The following is an 18,662-nucleotide window of genomic DNA, read 5'->3' as shown; positions in this document are numbered from 1 at the left end:
TCAGCTCAGCACCAGCCATTGTGTCTTTTAGATGAGTGGGTCAGTGGATGGAGGACCTTTTTTTTCTGTCTCTTCTATTCCTGTAATTTGCCCTTCAAATAAAAAGAAAAATGTAAAGAAGTAGTTGAGTGAATGCAGGAATCACACTGTTGGATAAAGAAAGTGAAGCCATGGCTTTCTTCCACCGTAGTGAGCAGTGAAGTAAAGGGCATTCAAGAGTATACAACGATTCACTAAATACAGGGTTGCAGTATTGTTGACTTAGGCTGAAGTTGTCAGATGAACACAGAAAAGGGCCAGGAAGAGCTGTAGGAAAGGATTGGTGGACACCAAAGGAACCCTAGATACCAGTCAATGTGCTGTTGGATTTGGCAGAAGAGTTAGAGAGTAAGGACTAATACAAAAACACTATCCACTCTTTTTTTTTTTCACTGAAATAAATGTTGAAGGCCCTTGATAGGATAGAGTACAAGAAGGAAAGGCACAGTCCCTCCCTTCAGAAGTATGCAATTAAAGGGGAGTTCGGGGGCAGTGTGGTGAGGGCTGTGAAGGAATGGAGACTCTTGCAGGCACTTGGTAGAGCAGAATGGGTCTCCTGATTAGTTGACACCACCTTCCTCCAGTTGTGGGCATTTAGCCTAGGCACATTGTAGCACCTGGATTCAGTCCCCAGCTCCAGCTCCTGATCCCAACTTCTTGCTGATTCTGCGAGGCAACAGTGATGACTTCAAGCACCTGGGTTCCTGCTACCCTTGAGTCAGGCTTAGTTTTCCCAGCTCCTGGCTTTGGTACAGTCCAGTCCTGGCCATTGTAGTCATTCCAGGAGTGAGTCATTGAACAGCATTTTCCTTTCTGGCTTGGAAGTGGAGTTTCAGAGACCAATATGGGATATTGGTATATCTGCTGAGCCACATGGCTGAGTCCTATAAACTGTACTTTTAATAACCAGTTATCTAAACCAGAATCACTTTGCATAAGTAATTTTAATAGAAATGACTGTTTAAGTACAGTTGCTGTAGCCAGCAATTAACTGTATTTATGTTGTGTTCTTAGGAATAGGACAAAGGTATGTTTTCTTTCACTACTTTAAAAATGTGTTGTTCATGAAAGTAGAGCATAAAAACATTTTGCATTGCCAAGAATAAAGCTAGATAGTAAATTTACAACCTTTACCTGTTGTTTAGATTTTAGAAATGCAAAATTATCATAAATCTTTTTATAATGTATTGAAAGATGAAGTTTTGTTAGTCTTTTGTTTCATTATCAAGCTCCTCTTAGAGATGTATTACTGTGGCAACATTTTATTATAAAGTGATTTAGGGTTACATGTCTTAATATTGTAGGCACTTAATCTGAAAGGAAATATTTCGTTACACATGTTTACTGAGATTTTTATAGTTTTTATGGAAAAGCATGCAAATTTGTTATTATTGGGAAATAAAATAGATAGTGCTTTCAAGGAAGAAGTTAGAAAAATATCCTGAACATAAATGCTGTTGTGTGAATTGTAGAATTGTAATGAGTGCTGTTTTGCTGTTGTAGAGATATTCTGGCCACTGAGTGCCACCACCCCACCCCTGTCAGTGCTACTCTCACTGCTTGAGAAGTGGACACGGAGAGAGACCCCCACGCTTCACCAATAATTTCAGAATTCTAATGTAGAACACAAGTGTTTTCCTAACATATTTATTTTCGGCCTCTGAAGTTTTTTCCACATGATTCTTCCTGAGCTCATATTTTCTATTTGTAGTGAGCTTTATTTTTGCCTTTATTCTGTGTACAGCATAATGTCAGATCTAGATAAACTTCATTTTCGAAAGCAACTTGCAGGAATCAGTCTTGTGTCTGTTTTCCGCACCACATATTTTTGTTGAGACTTTTTAGAATGATGGATCTGTATTGGAGCAAATTAGGAAATTAAGTTGAAATCATTTAATTCCTGAAAGTTTTCATTTTATGAAGCATTTCCTGCTAAGTGATTTGTGTTATTTTTGTCCCTCACTAGATAAACGTGTGGAAAACTGGCCGCTGATGCAATCTCCATGGCCCACGCTGAGTATAAGCACTCTTTACCTCCTGTTCGTGTGGCTGGGCCCAAAGTGGATGAAGGACCGAGAGCCTTTCCAGATGCGCTCGGTGCTCATTATTTATAATTTTGGAATGGTTTTGCTTAACCTTTTTATCTTCAGAGAGGTAAGTTTGTTAAACTTGATCTATCATTCTCTGGCATTACTGCAAATTAAATCATGAAAAACATTATTGCAAAATTGTACCTCAAAAAAGCTTGTTAACTACTCTAAAAGCAAATCTTTGACATTTTTTTCATTTGTGGATAAAAACCTGAAACAGTGTGTACAAGAGCTATTTAAAATGAAATTTTTGTACCAGATGAACAGTATTGTAATTCTTATTTGCTATTGTGATATTGGAAGTCATTTAACTTTTTTTCAGCCCCATTATCCCCATCTGTAAAAATGGAGATGTACTGGAGTTATCAGAGTTAAATGAAATAATTTTTGTGTGGTGTTTGGCGCATATTAAAATCCTCAGTTAACACTGCTAGATGTGTATTTCTAATTCTTATTCAGCAGTTTCAGGCTTGGTAACTGGTAAAATATGCAGATACAATAGTTATTTGAAGCTAAATCCTATTGTGTAATGTCATTGTATTTGGAGATGGAACTAAAATGAGTCAGCTGTCCTACAGTTGTAAACTGCTTATTATCCCATACTTTTCTAGGCCCTGGCCCATTCTTCATGACATTTTGAAAGGAAATCCTAGAGGCTGGATTGACACAGCCATCTCTTAAGTTGCAAGAGTGTAAGGACTTTGTTTCTTAAGTGACCCATTAAAATTCTGCACAATCCCTGAGAATTGACTAGTGATGCTAGCAAAATGTACAGTAGTTCTTGTTAAACAAAAATGAAAAGGAAAAAAACTTTGGGTGTTTGTTTAGTCTTGCAGGATGTTAAGATGCAGGGTCCAATGCCTGTGGAGCACCTGGCTTTTGACTCCAGCTTCTTGTTAATGCACATCTTGAGAGGCAGCAGTGATGTTTTAGGTGATTGAATTTCTTCTGTGTGGAAGGCCCAGATTGAGTTTCTAGCTCCTAACTTTTGCTCTGTATTTTGAAATGTCATTGGGCATTCAGGGGAGGTTGCTCCTTGCTTTTCTGTCCACCTTTCAAATTTTCAAAAACTAAACTGGCAACCTAGCCTGTACAGTCTCAACTTTATAGAACTTTTTATTTATCTGTTTTATTTAAAATATTTGTTATATATATTTCAGCAATGTAAGTCAATGCAGGATAATCTCTTTGATTGAAGTTATGGCAATGAAAGTTCCTTTTAACGTTATGGAATAGATAGTTGATGTCTTGGTGCAAAGGTTATATGTGATTTTTTATTTAAATTTCAATTATAGAACAAATTGGTATAGTAACTGTTAGGAATTGCAACACATTTGTACTTATTGCAATTGAAATTTTTAAATGTTGCTTTTAAAACAATTTGAAGTACTGTGTTTATAATGTTGTCTCTACTAAAGCTACCCCAAATATTACTACTTTTTTCAGTTATTCATGGGATCATACAATGCAGGATACAGCTATATTTGCCAGAGTGTGGATTATTCTAACAATGTTAATGAAGTCAGAGTAAGTATATTAAAAATATTGTTAATCAATAAGAGTGGCTTGATTTTATAGGGCTTACTCAGTAGAAAAATGCACTTGAATAGAATGTAGTAGTGAAATTGCTATGGATTGTTTTGAGTCAGTAAAGCTATGCTTTTCTTTCAAGTACATATTTGAAAAATTGTTATTTCTGTTATGTTCTTTTATTTGGTGATGTGATAGTGACAATCTGAGTGAATGTTCACTCAGGTTACCAGGATGCAGTATTTTCTAAAAAGATAGGGCTGACATCCTGGGAAAGCAGGTTAAGCCTTCGCTTGTGATACCAACATCCATCTCATTATTAGAACACTGGTTCTAGTCTCAGTTACTGTACCTCCATGTAGCTCCCTGCTAACGTGCCTGGAAGGTGGTGAAAGTTGGCCCAAGTGCGTGGGTTCCTGCAACCCAAGTGGGAAACCTAGATGATATTGCACCCCTTTGGGGCCTGAACTAGTAGATGATGGAAATGTTTCTCTGTTAAACGCGCGCGCGCACGCACACACACACACACACACACACACACACACACACACTATTGCTCTGCCTTTCAAGTAAATACATTTTCTAAAATTAACAAAAGGGGTTCCATATTTAATATAAACATATTTTCATGTTTCTGCTGAACTTTTTGGACAATAATAGGTGCGCACAATGAAAGTGTAATTTGTTTTCTAAGGAAGTCTGAGGGGTTGGCATTTGGCATAGAGTTAAGTTACTGGCTGGGGTACCCATATCCCATTTTGGTGTGCTGGGGTCCTGGTCCTGGTTCACATTCTGATCTGGCTTCTTCCTAATGTGTACGCTGGGGAAGCACCAGTGGCTCAGGTACTTGGATTCCTGCTGCCCAGGTGGGAGACCCGGCTGGAGCTCCGGGTTCACAGCTTCGGCAGGGCCTAGTTCAGCTGCTGTAAGCATCTGGGGAGTGAGCCCGAGGACTGGAGAGCTCTGTCTGTCTCTGTGTCTACTCTTCACATGGAAAAAAATGAAAAATCAAACAGAGGAAAAGCAAATATTCAACTGTATAACACTTAGAAAGCCAAGCATAGCACAATTTGCATAGATACAAATTCAATTTTTATTATATTTGCAAAAAATGACTAATAATTAAATGGTATTATATCTTATTTTCCAGTTGCCTGCATTAGCAAGATCACCATTTAGCTTAATTGGAGAAAACATATTTTTCTCTATTATTGTTTTTCATACTAAGAATTATAAGTCATACATATGTTTTAAGTGTATTTCATATTTTATAATAAAAGAGTACTTAAAGTTTATGGAAATGGAATTAGAAGATAAGTATATTTGTGTCAGAATTTTCAAAGTATATGCATATGAGAAATTGTTATAAAGTTCACAGAAGTGTGTATTATGAGGAAATTATGCATGAACTTCACCTTTTATTCACCTAAATAAGTATCGTTAACTATATCTCCCATGGACATTTTTCAAGTATGCTTGTACATGTCATAGGCATTTGATACACAGTAGCTTCTCTTGAGAAAAACAGCTTTTGGCAATGGAGGTTGGAGAATAAAAATACAGGTATTGTTCAAGACCCAAGACCACACTGGTTCAATGTTCCTTTCATTTTATTTTTATAAATAATCATTGCTGTGTTCATGTTGCTCTATTAGAAGACTTAGGAGCCTGCCAGAAAGTCACCCTCTGACTTGATCACGTGGTTCTCTTTTTTCTGTAAATGAGTATTAATCATCCACATGTAGCTGCTGTGAGGTACCCTGCCTCGTGAAGCTGGGATTCCTGTGAGGGTGGGAGACAGCCCACCATCATCTAGATAAATGGTTAAGAAGAAAACAAAACCCATGCTACTGCAGAGAGAATGGGGGTGGGAGTGCTTTGCTTAAATCATTGGTTTAGGAGAACATTTTTCTTCTGATAAGCATGTTGTGATTCACTGAGGCAGGCACTGATGTGTTGCTTGTTTGGGTAGAAGGGTGATGGAAGAGTGTCTGACCTACTTTCTTCTGGGATTACACGTAGAAAATACCATGCACGAGGCAGTATATTCACATTTGTAGGGAAAAGGTTCAAAAACCACCTACTGCTTATTATGACCCTACCCTACTAACACGCATTAACTTCTTCCTTTTTTTTAAAAAATCTAAAAGGATACAGAGCATAAGCTTTGCAGCAGATTGCATGTAAAATCTTCCTTCCACTCTGTCCTGTCTAGGAGTATTGGATGCAGTGGAATGAATATTTTATTCAGAGGCTGGTTTTTGTATTCATTGTTGGCTTGCCAAGATGTATCACTTTTCGCTTTGGCGTAGCCTCTTCAAGCAGATCTAGCATAGTTTACAAACTAAGGAGAAAGATGAATTATTATGAAGTGTGAATGTGGCTGGTGGAAAAACAGAACTCAGTTTCTTTCTTTTCAGGCAAAGTTTACTGTTTTAAAATGGTACAGCTAATTTATTGTAGAGTGCTAACCTGATGGTAAAGGCTAAATGTAATATGCTATAAGTTTTTACGCTAAAGTGGTTACAGTTACTTTAAAATACTTGTCTTATAGTGAAGACTAAATACACTTGGTTGTAATTATTTAAGCCTAATAACCAATTAAATCATTTTCAACAGTATTCAAGCAAATTCAGTGAATTCTCAACCTGTAAATACAAGATTTGTTTCGATATGGCCTTTCTCTTTAACCATAGTCTAAAACTATAATTTTGCTTTTCAAAAGCAAAAATGAAGTGAAGAGAAAGCCATGTTGTACATCAGATGTCAGTATAATTGAGGCCTCTGTCAGGTGGAAAACGCCCTACCCGACTCTGCATCTCTCAGACCTCTGCCACAGTCGACCATAACACAATTTCAGCTAGTGACCACCTGATCTGACTGTGAGATACTTATCATAGAAAAGGCTTCACATACCAAAGTTACCTTTTGGTTACCATGATAGTGGGATTCCTGTCAGATATATCTCGGTATATGTTCCGAGGTCACCTCTTCTGGGATCCTTAATCTTAGTATGTCATGTAATCTTTCTGCACCATCTGGTGTCTTAATTAGAGCCTGGGAAAAGAAAAGACTTACTCATGTAAGCAGGATTATATTTATGTACCAGGGAATATTTGATGTTTTTGTTTGTTCAGTTTCTCAGTTTAATTATTTTGCTACCTAACACGAGCCACTATGATCGGATGCTTACTTTGGTGTACCTATTGAAGTGAGTGACAGATCCTGACGGAGGAGATGCCACATACACTCAGTCTTGCAAGTTTGTCTAAGGTGTAATGTAGCCTGAGCACGAACAACTGAAGTGGATTTACAGAATGAATTTGTTTCTCAAACAAACTGAAAAGTATACCAGTGTAATTGTATTTACAGCTCTGTTAGCAGTTGAACACTCTGTGCCACCTACTAGTGTTGCCAGGCTGAAACTTTTTCTCAGAGGTATTGCCACTGTGTAGAGATAGCTTTCAATTATTTTCTATTTGTTCCCATAGATAAATGTCTGGGTTTCAAACCCATCTAGTGAAAAATGATTCCATGCCTGGTAGCTTTTACACAATGAAGATTGCTTTAGGCTTGCTTACAATAAATAAGAAACCTATGTAATAGCTGTCATTTGGTATTTCTGACTTGCTTTTACTTGTTTTTATAGATAGCTGCTGCTTTATGGTGGTACTTTGTATCTAAAGGTGTTGAATATTTGGACACAGTATTTTTTATCCTACGGAAGAAAAACAATCAAGTTTCTTTCCTTCATGTGTATCACCACTGTACGATGTTTACATTGTGGTGGATTGGAATTAAGTGGGTTGCAGGGGGACAAGGTGAGTGTTTAAGGTTATATATTAACGCTTGTATGAAATTACACAGTTGTGTTGGATGGGAAGCAATGAAAACCTAGACATTTGTCTTGGTTTGTTATTTAACTTTTTCATAGTTAATAATTTCCATGTTCATTTTATCTTTCCAAAAGTTTTTAGCATTTTAACTGTGTTGAAATTAACATGGAAACATTTCCCTCCAAGAAGTGCATAAACAAAGCCAAAATGTAGAACATAGTTGGTTTTTTTTTTTTTTTAATGGGGAACAGCCATAGCAGCTCTGACCATGGGTGGAATTACCAAGATAAAGCTACTCATTCTTGCCATTCTAGTGGTGAGGCCTTAGGCTTCTGGTTCTAAAGGTGATTCACATCACTGAGCTGGAAATGGATCATTTCTGATGAAGACCAAGAGTACAAGCCACCAAGTGCAGTTCACATTGCTGCTTTGGTTTGTCATGAAATACTTGGCAGCCTAGCAACCACTCTTAGAAACTACTGGTGGCCCAATTTAAAGCAGCCAAAGTCACAATCTATAATCTTTAAGGACAACTAATACATCTGAACTGATCTTGTGAATCATGACACAATTCATGACGCAATTATTATTACATCTATACCTTTACTGATTAATATTCAGGCGAGAATGCCATTGATTGGACTAGCATTGTAGTTTATTCAGTGTGTGCAGTGTGTTATATTAAAAAATATTTAGAAAACTAATAAATGCTGCTTTTTGGAGGGTTGGTAAGTGTACATTGGCACAGCTAAAGACAACAATGGAATATTTACAAATCAACTTAAATCCTTTTATGTAGGCTTCTGAGCCAGCCCCTGCTCCCTGCCCAGAATAGTAAAGTAATAACTAAGCAGTCTGTATTAGGTTCTAGTTAATTTAAGCTCAACAGAGTGCCTTCCTTTGAAAACTTTACAAATCTTTTGCATCTGAAACTCGTACAATTTTATTTGCAAGGTTAAAATTAGTACTGTTTACATCTTGAATTCCTTATCTGTACCAACATTAAACATTAGAAAATACTGTGTTCCTTTATTTTGTATTTCTGTGTTTTGCTATTTAATGCATTTTTAAAATATTACAATTACCTATGGTTTTCTAAAGCATTTTTCGGAGCCCAGATGAATTCTTTCATTCATGTGATTATGTACTCGTATTATGGGTTGACTGCATTTGGCCCATGGATTCAGAAGTATCTTTGGTGGAAACGTTACCTGACAATGTTGCAGCTGGTGAGTTAACTGCTTCTAAAATTTCTTCTGGTGAAATACTAAACAAAGTTTGAATTTTATTAATATTGTAATATGCAGTTATTTTAAATAGCTTTCTGCTGTACTGTTATCACACTGTAGTTGTAATAGTTGATCCTACCTGTCATAGACTGATTAGCATAACGCTTTAAAAAACCAGACCTAGCACTTCTCCTATAAGGAGAAACATTTTTAAAATATTCCTATGGAAGGCATAAGGATAGATCTGAGCACATCAGAAAGTGGATTCCTGTGTGACTAGAAAATTAACATAATTCTCTTTCCTCTGGTGGTTTTTGAAACTTGAAGCATTGTTGCTTCTTTCTCCTATTCTTCCTTGCTCTTTGCTTCCTGCTTTCGTTATGTTTTTTTTTCCCTCTTTGTTAGTAGATCTCATAACTTAGTATATGAAGTGGAGAAGAAAGCACAGAGCCAAGGAATGAGTGGGATAAAGGAAGAGAATAAGGATGCGGGAACTCTTGCTTCTCTGAAACCTTGGCCTCTGAGAGGAGAGCTAGGGAGTTTCAGTTTTCAGCACATGGCCATACTGGGACATCTTGTAGCATCTGAGATATTTGCATGAATGCAATATTCAAAACTAGACGCTACCCTGTAATCAAACTGGAAATCCAAAACCAACCTGACAGCTAATCTTCAAGCTTTAGAATTTATTGTAATTTGCTTTAATCATGTTGTGTACATAGTTTATCAGTAGAATCACACTTGGAAATACTATCCATCTCTGCATTAAGTTGCTCAACAGCCAGCTAACCAAACAGGAAACACAAGTTTGGGAGAATGCTGGCAATGAAGGATTCATCTGTAACTGAAATGCTCTAAGAAGCTTCCTCCAGTTTTTCTACAAGCTGTTTATATAGTTGAGTAATTTGTTTCCCTAGGTAATTAGTACACAGCCTTAAGGAAATGAAAAGATTGGCCAAAATCAATGAATGAGGTCCATTTTGTAGGAGCTTGCTCTGGCATTTTTTGAGCTATGTTGCCCTCATTCACATCTATATACACCCCTTTTTTGTTGGTGCAGCTCCTAAAAACCATTATGAAACCTGAAGTATTCAGTTTTTTCTTTTTGGTATGGAAATTTGTAAAAAAAAAAAAAAGCTAATAGGTTTCTGACTTTTATGCACTGAATTGTTTTAATTACATTTAATGTGATCCTTGAAAAAGTATGTTGAAAAATAATGTTATCCTTGAAAAAGAAGCCAGAATTGCATTAAAAACGGGATGTTGAATCTGTGTTTTCAAGCAGGAAATTTTCACAATAGTTTCTTATTAGTTAGTCTTGAAAAGTAAACCCTTGTTACCAACATAGAATCCATAATTCTTACATCATGTGCCTTTCAGTTACTGATGTTTTAGAATTTAAAGTTGTTTCATTACTTTCAGCATCTCAGTTTTGTTTTTTTCTCTTTATAAAAACTCTCAAAGTTTCAAGTAATGTTTTGTTGTTTTTCTCAGATATCTACTATTTTTTAAATCAAATCACAAGTCTTTAAAGGATAATGTTTCTTTGTTACAAATTTACCTGTCTCATGTCTGCAAGAGAGATTCTGAGTCACTTAATAGTAAGTTTATCCTGCTTGCCGGCAGTTTGGTGAAAGGAAATCAGTCCAAAATGTGAAAGGAAAACAGAATTGAAGAGCCTACTTACTATATTACTACTCTTCCATCCCTGGCCACTAAACCCTCCTTATCCAATCGCAGCATTCAGACTGTATGCACTGAGTCTCCGGGTATCTCTCCAATGAGCAAGACAAAACCCTGCCTTCTGCAATTATTTTTTTCTAGTGGAAATACAAACATAAACAATCCAACAAATTACAAAATAAAAATTCAGATAGCTGTAATTCATTCTTTACAAAAAAAAAAAAACCACCAAAAACAAAACATACAAACCTTCCTGGGGTCAATGGAATTGAGAAGGCCAGCCACTTGAAGTCATTCAGAAGCCCCAACTCAAGAGATGGTATAAAAACTTTGACCTTGTTGAGAAAAGAGCCAGAGAACTCTTAAAACTCAGAGTGAAAATAAATAAATAAACAAGCAAACCAACCTTGAAGTGTACCAAGTTTGAGCAGAGAATAGCTAGGTGGAAGGTTTTGATGTTAAAAAGTGTTTGTGATTAAACTGTATCGAGATTAAACACAGCCAGCACTGCTGTTTTTGTTTTTCAGGTTCAGTTCCATGTGACCATTGGACACACAGCCCTGTCACTGTACACTGATTGTCCCTTCCCCAAATGGATGCACTGGGCTTTAATTGCCTATGCAATCAGCTTCATATTTCTCTTCCTTAACTTCTATATTCGGACATACAATGAGCCTAAGAAATCAAAAACTGGAAAAACAGCCATGAATGGTATTTCAGCAAATGGTGTGAGCAAATCAGAAAAGCAGCTAGTGATAGAAAATGGAAAAAAGCAGAAAAATGGAAAAGCAAAAGGAGAGTAAACTGAACTGGGCCTTAACTGTTGTTGACAGCGAGGAAACTCCTATGTCTTGTAAAATTTCAGGGAAAACAGAAGCAGAGGAGGGTTTGGGGGTGGGGAGAAGAGACAAATGTGCTCTATGTACTAGTAACCTTTAGGCTGAGTAAAGTGTTAACTATAATACCCAGATGCTTTATTTATGACATTTTTATTTTAAACATTTTTTTTAATTGACCTTGATGTTGTCAAGACCAAAGCAGTCATTACGTGACTTTGGAGGCTCTCTCCCTTGATCACATCTGCTTGTCTAATGGAGGAGATTTTTCATGTATCTTATATCCTCTCATTCTGCAGTCTGAATTTCAGACGATCAAAGCATTTATGAATTTTTTTTTCTGATAAATGACCAATCATCTGGTGATTAAAATCAGTTCCCTTACATTTTCTGGAAAAGAATGAGAAATATAGACACATTTAAATTTGCACATTTGGATTCATTCGATGACCAAAAGGGTCAAATCTCTCCACCTCTAGTCATAATATACCCTTTCAGTTGTAATTAAATTTTAAAAACCTGTTGATCTGTGTAGAATCTTAGAGGCTTGATGATGGTGGTGTTGGTGAAAATAAGAAAGAATTACAGTAAAAATCCTGCCTAGTGACCAAAGGTCACTCTGACGCACGGCACCAATCACTGTGGCTAACAGTTCCTGTGATGAGAAGGGAGCCTTCAATACAGTTGCTAGCAGAAATCTATTATGAAAATTGAGATTATTGTCTGATGGAAACATGATACAGCTCATGTCTTTCATAGTAACATCATAACATAGTTACATTTGTGTGCTGTCAGAAGAGAGTCTGTTGATTTTTATCAGGCTTTCCTTGTTTTGATTTATGGCTGTTACTGATTTTCATTTGTGGAAATATACCTACCTCTTCTGTTGGAAAGAACATTTAAAATTGAATAAATTTTAATTAAAAAAACAAGGAGTCCTCTAATGTAAATTTTAATACAAACTTTTAAATCTGATGTTTCTTCTTCTTTTTTTTTTGCAAATATTATTCACCAGAGATTTCCATTAAAGCTGTGCTTCTTTTCAATGTGTTAAACTTTGGAATGATATTTTCCTTGTGACTAAGTTGCAAGATTTTATTTATTTATTCATCATGAAGTATAAATTCATTTTGGTGCAATATTCTTGACTCCTTGATGCTAAAGATTGCTCAGTTCAGTATTTGATGTTACAAGGTGTTTAATTGTTAAAAAAAAAAAACAGTGAATAAAAGTGAGAGTATTCAGAACTATCAAAATAAAGTTGCTGGTTACAGATGAAATATTTTATGTCGTAGAAATGATCAACTGGAAATAAAACAGGAGGAGGACTTGTACCATGTTATATTGCAAAGATTAATTTGTTAGGAAATGTTACAGAAATCATTATAAAGTGTGACCTCCAAAAGCATGAATATTTCTAGGTATTTCAACAACATGTCAAAACTGCATGTGTAGGATGTATGCTGTCTGTACAGGTAAACTATTTCAGAATATTTTGTAAACTATATTTATTGTACATTAAAGTGACATACTTTTCCCCCAAAGGCATGCAGTTATGAGAATCGCAAAGAAATTGCAACACACAAAGTAGTTTGGTCTAAGAGGATTCAGCAACTTTGTTTTTGCTGCTTAGTATGTAATGACTAGAAATTTGTAAATCTTTGTGAACATTCTGTACTTGCCCCTGAGAGCTATTCATTCCCTGCTTCCTGATTTCCACACAATAAATACACTACTGCTGTGGGAAAAGTGATTTTTGTTAATAGTTTATTATCATGTAATTTTGCGGTAGATGTTTATTTATTTGTTTTAGTTATTAGTGTCTTAATTCTTTATTGCTGCCCATTCCTTATGCAGAAGAGAAAGGAAACTAACACATGGGTGTCTATTATTTCTGTTGAAAAGCTTATACGGGAGCACATTTCTATTTTTAAAAATTAGTTCCTTTTCAGAGACTTTTGAACATAAAACACCATCTTTTTTTATGTTGTTCTTATGTGTTTGTAAAATATTCTTACGTAACAGTTCTGGTGTTTTATATTTAAAACATTCAGTCTTTACTATATTTCATTAGCTTCTGTAATTTATCTGTTATCATGCATGAGTCCCATGCTTTGAGTCTAAACATGTGTGAATAAGGATTATCTCCCTTTTAGCACAACTTTGCTGCTAACATGCTCTTACATAGAAACCAAGGAGGTTATTAATGACTTGTGCTGAAAAGAAAGGCCTGAGACTCAGCACCAAGTTTCTGATGTAATCAGCAGTTAACTATTTCTCTCTTCCCCATTTTAGTCTGTTACTGTATTTTTTTTCTTCCACACATTAGATGTTTTAATGAATTACTATGTTCTTATTTCAGAATGTGGAATCTAGCAGTGTTTTTATCTTACTAACAATATGTTTGTTTACAGATTGGTTTCATATTTGCAGCTCAGTCACCCTTTAAATGAGAGTGAGAACTGAAGACAGAAGTAATTTTTGCCACATTATCTGATCATGGCACAGCAAACACTAGATATTGACAAATGAGGCAGAATTTTTGAATCTCAGCCTCATTGAAGTGTAACGTCACCCTGAGCTGTTCACGTTCTGTGTATCGTTCCCTTGTCATAGCCCTAACTTCAGCCAGCAGAGTTAGTAACAATATCTTTATTGAGGAAAAGAGGACCATCAAAATTCAGAATGCAGGCTGCTGCACTCGGCACAGGCCTGGATGACTTAGTAGTGGACAGTAAGCAGTGCAGTCGAGAGACACTGTGATGCTGTAGTTGAGCAGTGACTAAAACCTACTGAAGGAAATCCATCTCCTGCTATTATGCAGCATACAAGGAGATTTGACAAGCAAACCTTGGAAAGCAAGTCCTCAGTGGGAGTGTACTTTAGAATCCAGGTTTAAAATTTGGCATTTTAGAGAAATGACTTCTGAATAATAAGTCATTGAGAAAACAAAGAAACAAGATTCCTTCTTTGAAAACACTACAAATTACAAGTGTTGGTGTTAATTTTCCTAATACAAATTACAGAAGTAAAGCATAGCATTTTTTCCTCTCCTCTCCTCTCCTCTCCTCTCCTCTCCTCTCCTCTCCTCTCCCCTCCCCTCCCCTCCCCTCCCCTCCCCTCCCCTCTCCCTCCCCTCCCCTCCCCTCCCCTCCCCTCCCCTCTCCTCTCCTCTCCTCTCCTCTCCTCTCCTCTCCCCTAATCCTCCTCTCATCTCCTCTTCCTTTCACTTTTCCTTTTTCTTACTCTTCCCTCCCCTCCGCTTCCTTTCCACTTAAAATTCTGAACGGACTTTCTATACAGTGATCCACTACCCAAATGCTAGCAGCTATTGGGCTACAGTGGGTTGGGCAAAAGCCAGGAAATTACATTCAGTGCTCTAAAATTAAATTAAATTCAGTGATGTGGGAAGAGCCCAGTCACTTCAGCCATAACCATTGTCCTCCACAGTGCACAGAAACAGGAAGCTAGTGTCAGGTGTTTTATCTAGGCACTTCAATTGTTAGGCCTAATGCCTGCCCCGTGTGTGTGTGTGTGTGTGTGTGTGTGTGTGTGTGTGTGTGTGTGTTTTAATAGGAGGCTGTGAATGCAGAAGGAGAATGAGGATCTACATAGGAAATAGTTGACAGATAGAAGCACTACCACATGAGGATTGTGAGATTCCAGAGTACATTTCTGAGACAGCCGTGTCCTTTATGAAGACAGTCCATAATTGCCTTTAAATGGCTAAGTTACAAACAAACATTTTAAGTGGACAAGGGATGATCTGATTACTCCTCAATTGTCTTAGGTTTAATCTAGCCAGGTTTGGCTGCATCTGATAAGGGATTAAATTTTCTACCTGCTTAGGAACATTTTTTTCCATTTTACCACAAAAATGCGAGTTTGTAAAATGCACGTGTGAACAGATGTTCTTTCACACCTTTGCCCCTGAGAGATTCATCTGATCTTAAATAGAAGCACAACCTAGATTTATTGATCTGTTTTTCCAATCTGTGTGCGGCTTTCTCAGGGAAGGTGTTCTTAAAGTAGATTAGATACGTGCTGAAACACATAAACTGATCTCTTTGTATAATTATAATAATGTATCTATCACGTCGCATTGTATTTGAACATCTATCAAAAAAGCCAAAATTAAAAGCTATCCTGTATAAAAACCTTGGAAGATTTAAATAATGATCATATCTAAAAAGAACAGGATGTTGAAGTTAGTAATTCTCAATGTAAGTGCAAAACTGAGAGTTATGAGGAATTAATATCTTTAATCCTTAAGTGTATCCCATGTGCTCTGTCAGTCTCTAGGTATCTCTGAATCTTTATGTTTAAAAATGCAGAGTTACAGAGAGATGGATAGACAAAGAGGTTGTTCAGCTTCTGGTTCACTCCCAAATGGCCACAACAGGCTAAGATGAGCCAATACAAAGCCAGGACCCAGGATCCAGGATCCAGGAGCTTCTTCCGGGTCTCCAACATGGGTGCTGGAGCCTGCTTTCCCAGGATATAAGCAGAGAACTGAACTAAAATTGCAGCACCCAGATGAACTGGCACCAGTATGAGACACAGGTGCCACAAAGGCTTAGCCTAGCATGCCACTGCACTGTCCCCTCTTCTGCGTTCTTACACAAGTCAGGTTGATCCTGTCTCACGTTATTAGCACTCGCTGTGGGGAACAAGGAGAGCATCCAGTTGAGATTCATCCCTGATGCATCATATTTGAGCTAAGTCTCTCCTCCCTGTGAAGTGATCCCAAGAACCAGTCTTTCAAGAACAAAAACAACCTAGCTATTCAGTAATGAGTGGGTTGAGTAACTTACTAGTCTTGCATGATAGGATAGTATTATGTTAGCAATAATGTCTCACCACTGAGTGTGGCTTGTATTCTAATTTCCTTAATAAATTTCTTTAATAAATCTAAGGATTGTATATAATATTTACATTTTTACAGTCATATTACATAGATTATCAACTGCTTGGACACAATTGGGCTTCAAATATTTTCTCATTTTAGTTCTCTTAGGGGCTCTTTTTCAATAGAATGGCATCTGATTACAAAAAAAAGTCGCTCTTCAAATGTATATTTATTATACAGTATCTGTTTTCATTATGCTGCAAGGATTGCTGTCCACCCTTGTAAAAGTGGCATCTAATCTTTTCTCTAGAAAGAAAACTAGCACAGAATCTGAGGCAGAAGATTTGCTAGATGGTTTTTGAGAATAAATTCCTATTTTATTAATTGAGATTAGATTTGGAGTTGGCATCCAACAGTGTATCCTAAGTACTAAGTACTTGAGACATCCAGCACTATGGATAAGCTATCAAAAATGTTATCAGCACTATGAATTTATTTCTTTTCTCCTGGTGAGTTTTCTCTTGTGTGTTACAGTTTAAAGAACGAACAGGTTCCCTAGATTCCCTTGTGAAGTAGTGATTCACTCGAAAATTTAGATTTTGTCATATGTTAAATTCTCTGAAAGTGGAGAAATTGGGTGTCATCTTGCAATGGTCAAGCACTCATACAAACAGTTCCTACCAACCGAAGTTGCCAATAGGAGGACTGCATGTTTCACTATCTTGGTGTCAGTTTTGTAATCACAGACTGTCCATGGTGATGGCAGTGATTTTAACTGTGATCATAGCATTTCAAGCTAACAAGGAAGGATAGCCTAACCTCATTTTCCCCAAATAACCAATCATTTAATAGATATAAGATCCTTTAAAGATTTTGCTGAGTGAAATACTTTTAGTGGTATCTACTTCTTACAGTGTACTTTACTGATATCCGCACTCAGCATAAATTTTGATCAATAGATTCCTGAAGATGATGCATGATTGGTTTTCTGGAAGGCAGCTATGCTCACCACTATACTACCAACGCCACTATGATTGGTTTTCTGATCTAGTGAGTTTGGAAGCAGTGATCAATTTCATGAAATGAAATAGTGTGGGTTTTTTTGTGTGTGAAGCAAATAGAGTATCACCCATACTTACCTAGAATAAAATGGGTATTGAAGACAAGCCTGTGGATACCATGTACTTTGCACTACTGTGATGAGAATGAGGAATGTAAAGATTGCTGATGATTACACTGCAGAAAATTAGTTCTTGTTTTTAGATTCTTGGTTCAGAGCAAAAGCAAAAGATCAACTATGTTTACCCTAAGAAACTCTCATACATCAGAGCTGCAGACCTGTAAAGTCTTAAACCTTAAGTCACAGCCTCAAAAACTTCCTTTGTAAAAATTGCGGTGTTCTTTGTGAGAAGATGGGGTCGAAAGAATGGGAATATTTGGGTAGATTTAGATGAATCTGGAAACCTTACGTTGCTTTAAATGTCTTTGGCTGAAACAGTCCTCCTTCCCTTGTTGTATGACATCAGTCTCTTTTTACTTGAAGTCCTAAATGACCTCAGCCACAGTGGCACCCTTTCAAGAGGTTGATGATCCTTGTTACACCTGCTTTTTGATCTTGAACACCATCAGACCTGTAGGGAAAATTATATCACAGCATGCTTAATGGAACAACATAGAATCCATTCTGGGAGGAACTAATTTAGAATGACAGTTTTTGCTAGTTTTCACCTGCAGAAATGTGTAAGAATAGATTAACAGGGTTAAACAAAGCAGAAGGAAACATTTTTAGAATACACTGAAATTGGAATGTAGGTGCACTTCTTAGACATTCTTAACTGCAGGCCAACAGCAAGAAATGAAATTGATAGTGTATTAGTCGTTTAAAACCTGGAATCATTGTTAGCACACATTAAAGAGAAATATGTTAGAAATTCATTGGAGTAGCTCACACAATGGAATTCAAAAGTTTATGAATCTAGGAATATTGGAGGTTTATCATATGCAACCCACTTGAGTATTTCCCCACAGTTCTGGAAATACATTGGTAAGGACTACACGCATGTTGAAAAATGCTGTATTGGATATTTTCTTTAGTCAGGAGATGATGAGAGAGGGAGGAAGCTGTTTCTGAAATGCACTCCCTAGCTTCATTGGAATAATAGTACAACAAATTGATAGAAACTAAGTAAAGTATTTTAATGCCAGAGACAAATTGGATTGGTTCTATTCACAGAAAACAGAGCCAGAGTGGCCTGTTAGAATGGTCTAACATATACATGGTGGTTAATTTGTTATTGTAGCTCCGAGAATTGAAATTGATGGACAGCCTACAAATGTCCTACTTGGTTAGTATAACTGACTGTGTATCTGGTGATCATGGGCCTGACTTGAATTTACACAATGAAGAAACAGCTGCTCATCAGTTCCCATACTTTGCCCACTACACAGACAACACTCAAAGCTCTTTAAATGAAGGGAACAGTTTACTGATAATGTCATAAAGTGTATACTGAAATCCTCTTCATAGTGTTAACCAAAAAGGGGAGTGAATTAATCTGGGGGTAGGAGGG

The 18,662-nt window shown here is 36.8% G+C and overlaps 1 protein-coding gene across 1 annotated transcript in view; it reads left to right on the top strand.

Moving 5' to 3' along the window:
* The window catches only part of ELOVL4 (ELOVL fatty acid elongase 4), a 29,636-nt gene extending 17,335 nt beyond the window's left edge, over window positions 1-12,301 (top strand). The window contains exons 2-6 of the mRNA XM_040983054.1: window positions 2,006-2,193; window positions 3,576-3,656; window positions 7,309-7,480; window positions 8,597-8,724; window positions 10,935-12,301. Of these exons, the coding sequence (XP_040838988.1) occupies window positions 2,006-2,193; window positions 3,576-3,656; window positions 7,309-7,480; window positions 8,597-8,724; window positions 10,935-11,210 (845 nt within the window). The 3' untranslated portion in view covers window positions 11,211-12,301. The remainder of the gene's footprint in view (window positions 1-2,005; window positions 2,194-3,575; window positions 3,657-7,308; window positions 7,481-8,596; window positions 8,725-10,934) is intronic.
* Window positions 12,302-18,662: the final 6,361 nt, after the last annotated feature.

The sequence above is a fragment of the Ochotona curzoniae genome, unplaced genomic scaffold (genome assembly GCF_017591425.1).
Source record: "Ochotona curzoniae isolate NIBS_2020 unplaced genomic scaffold, NIBS_Ocur_1.0 contig_3819, whole genome shotgun sequence".
NCBI classification, from domain to species: Eukaryota; Metazoa; Chordata; class Mammalia; order Lagomorpha; family Ochotonidae; genus Ochotona; species Ochotona curzoniae.
Note: the sequence above shows the minus strand (reverse complement) of the source record. Positions and strands in the feature narration are given on the sequence as shown.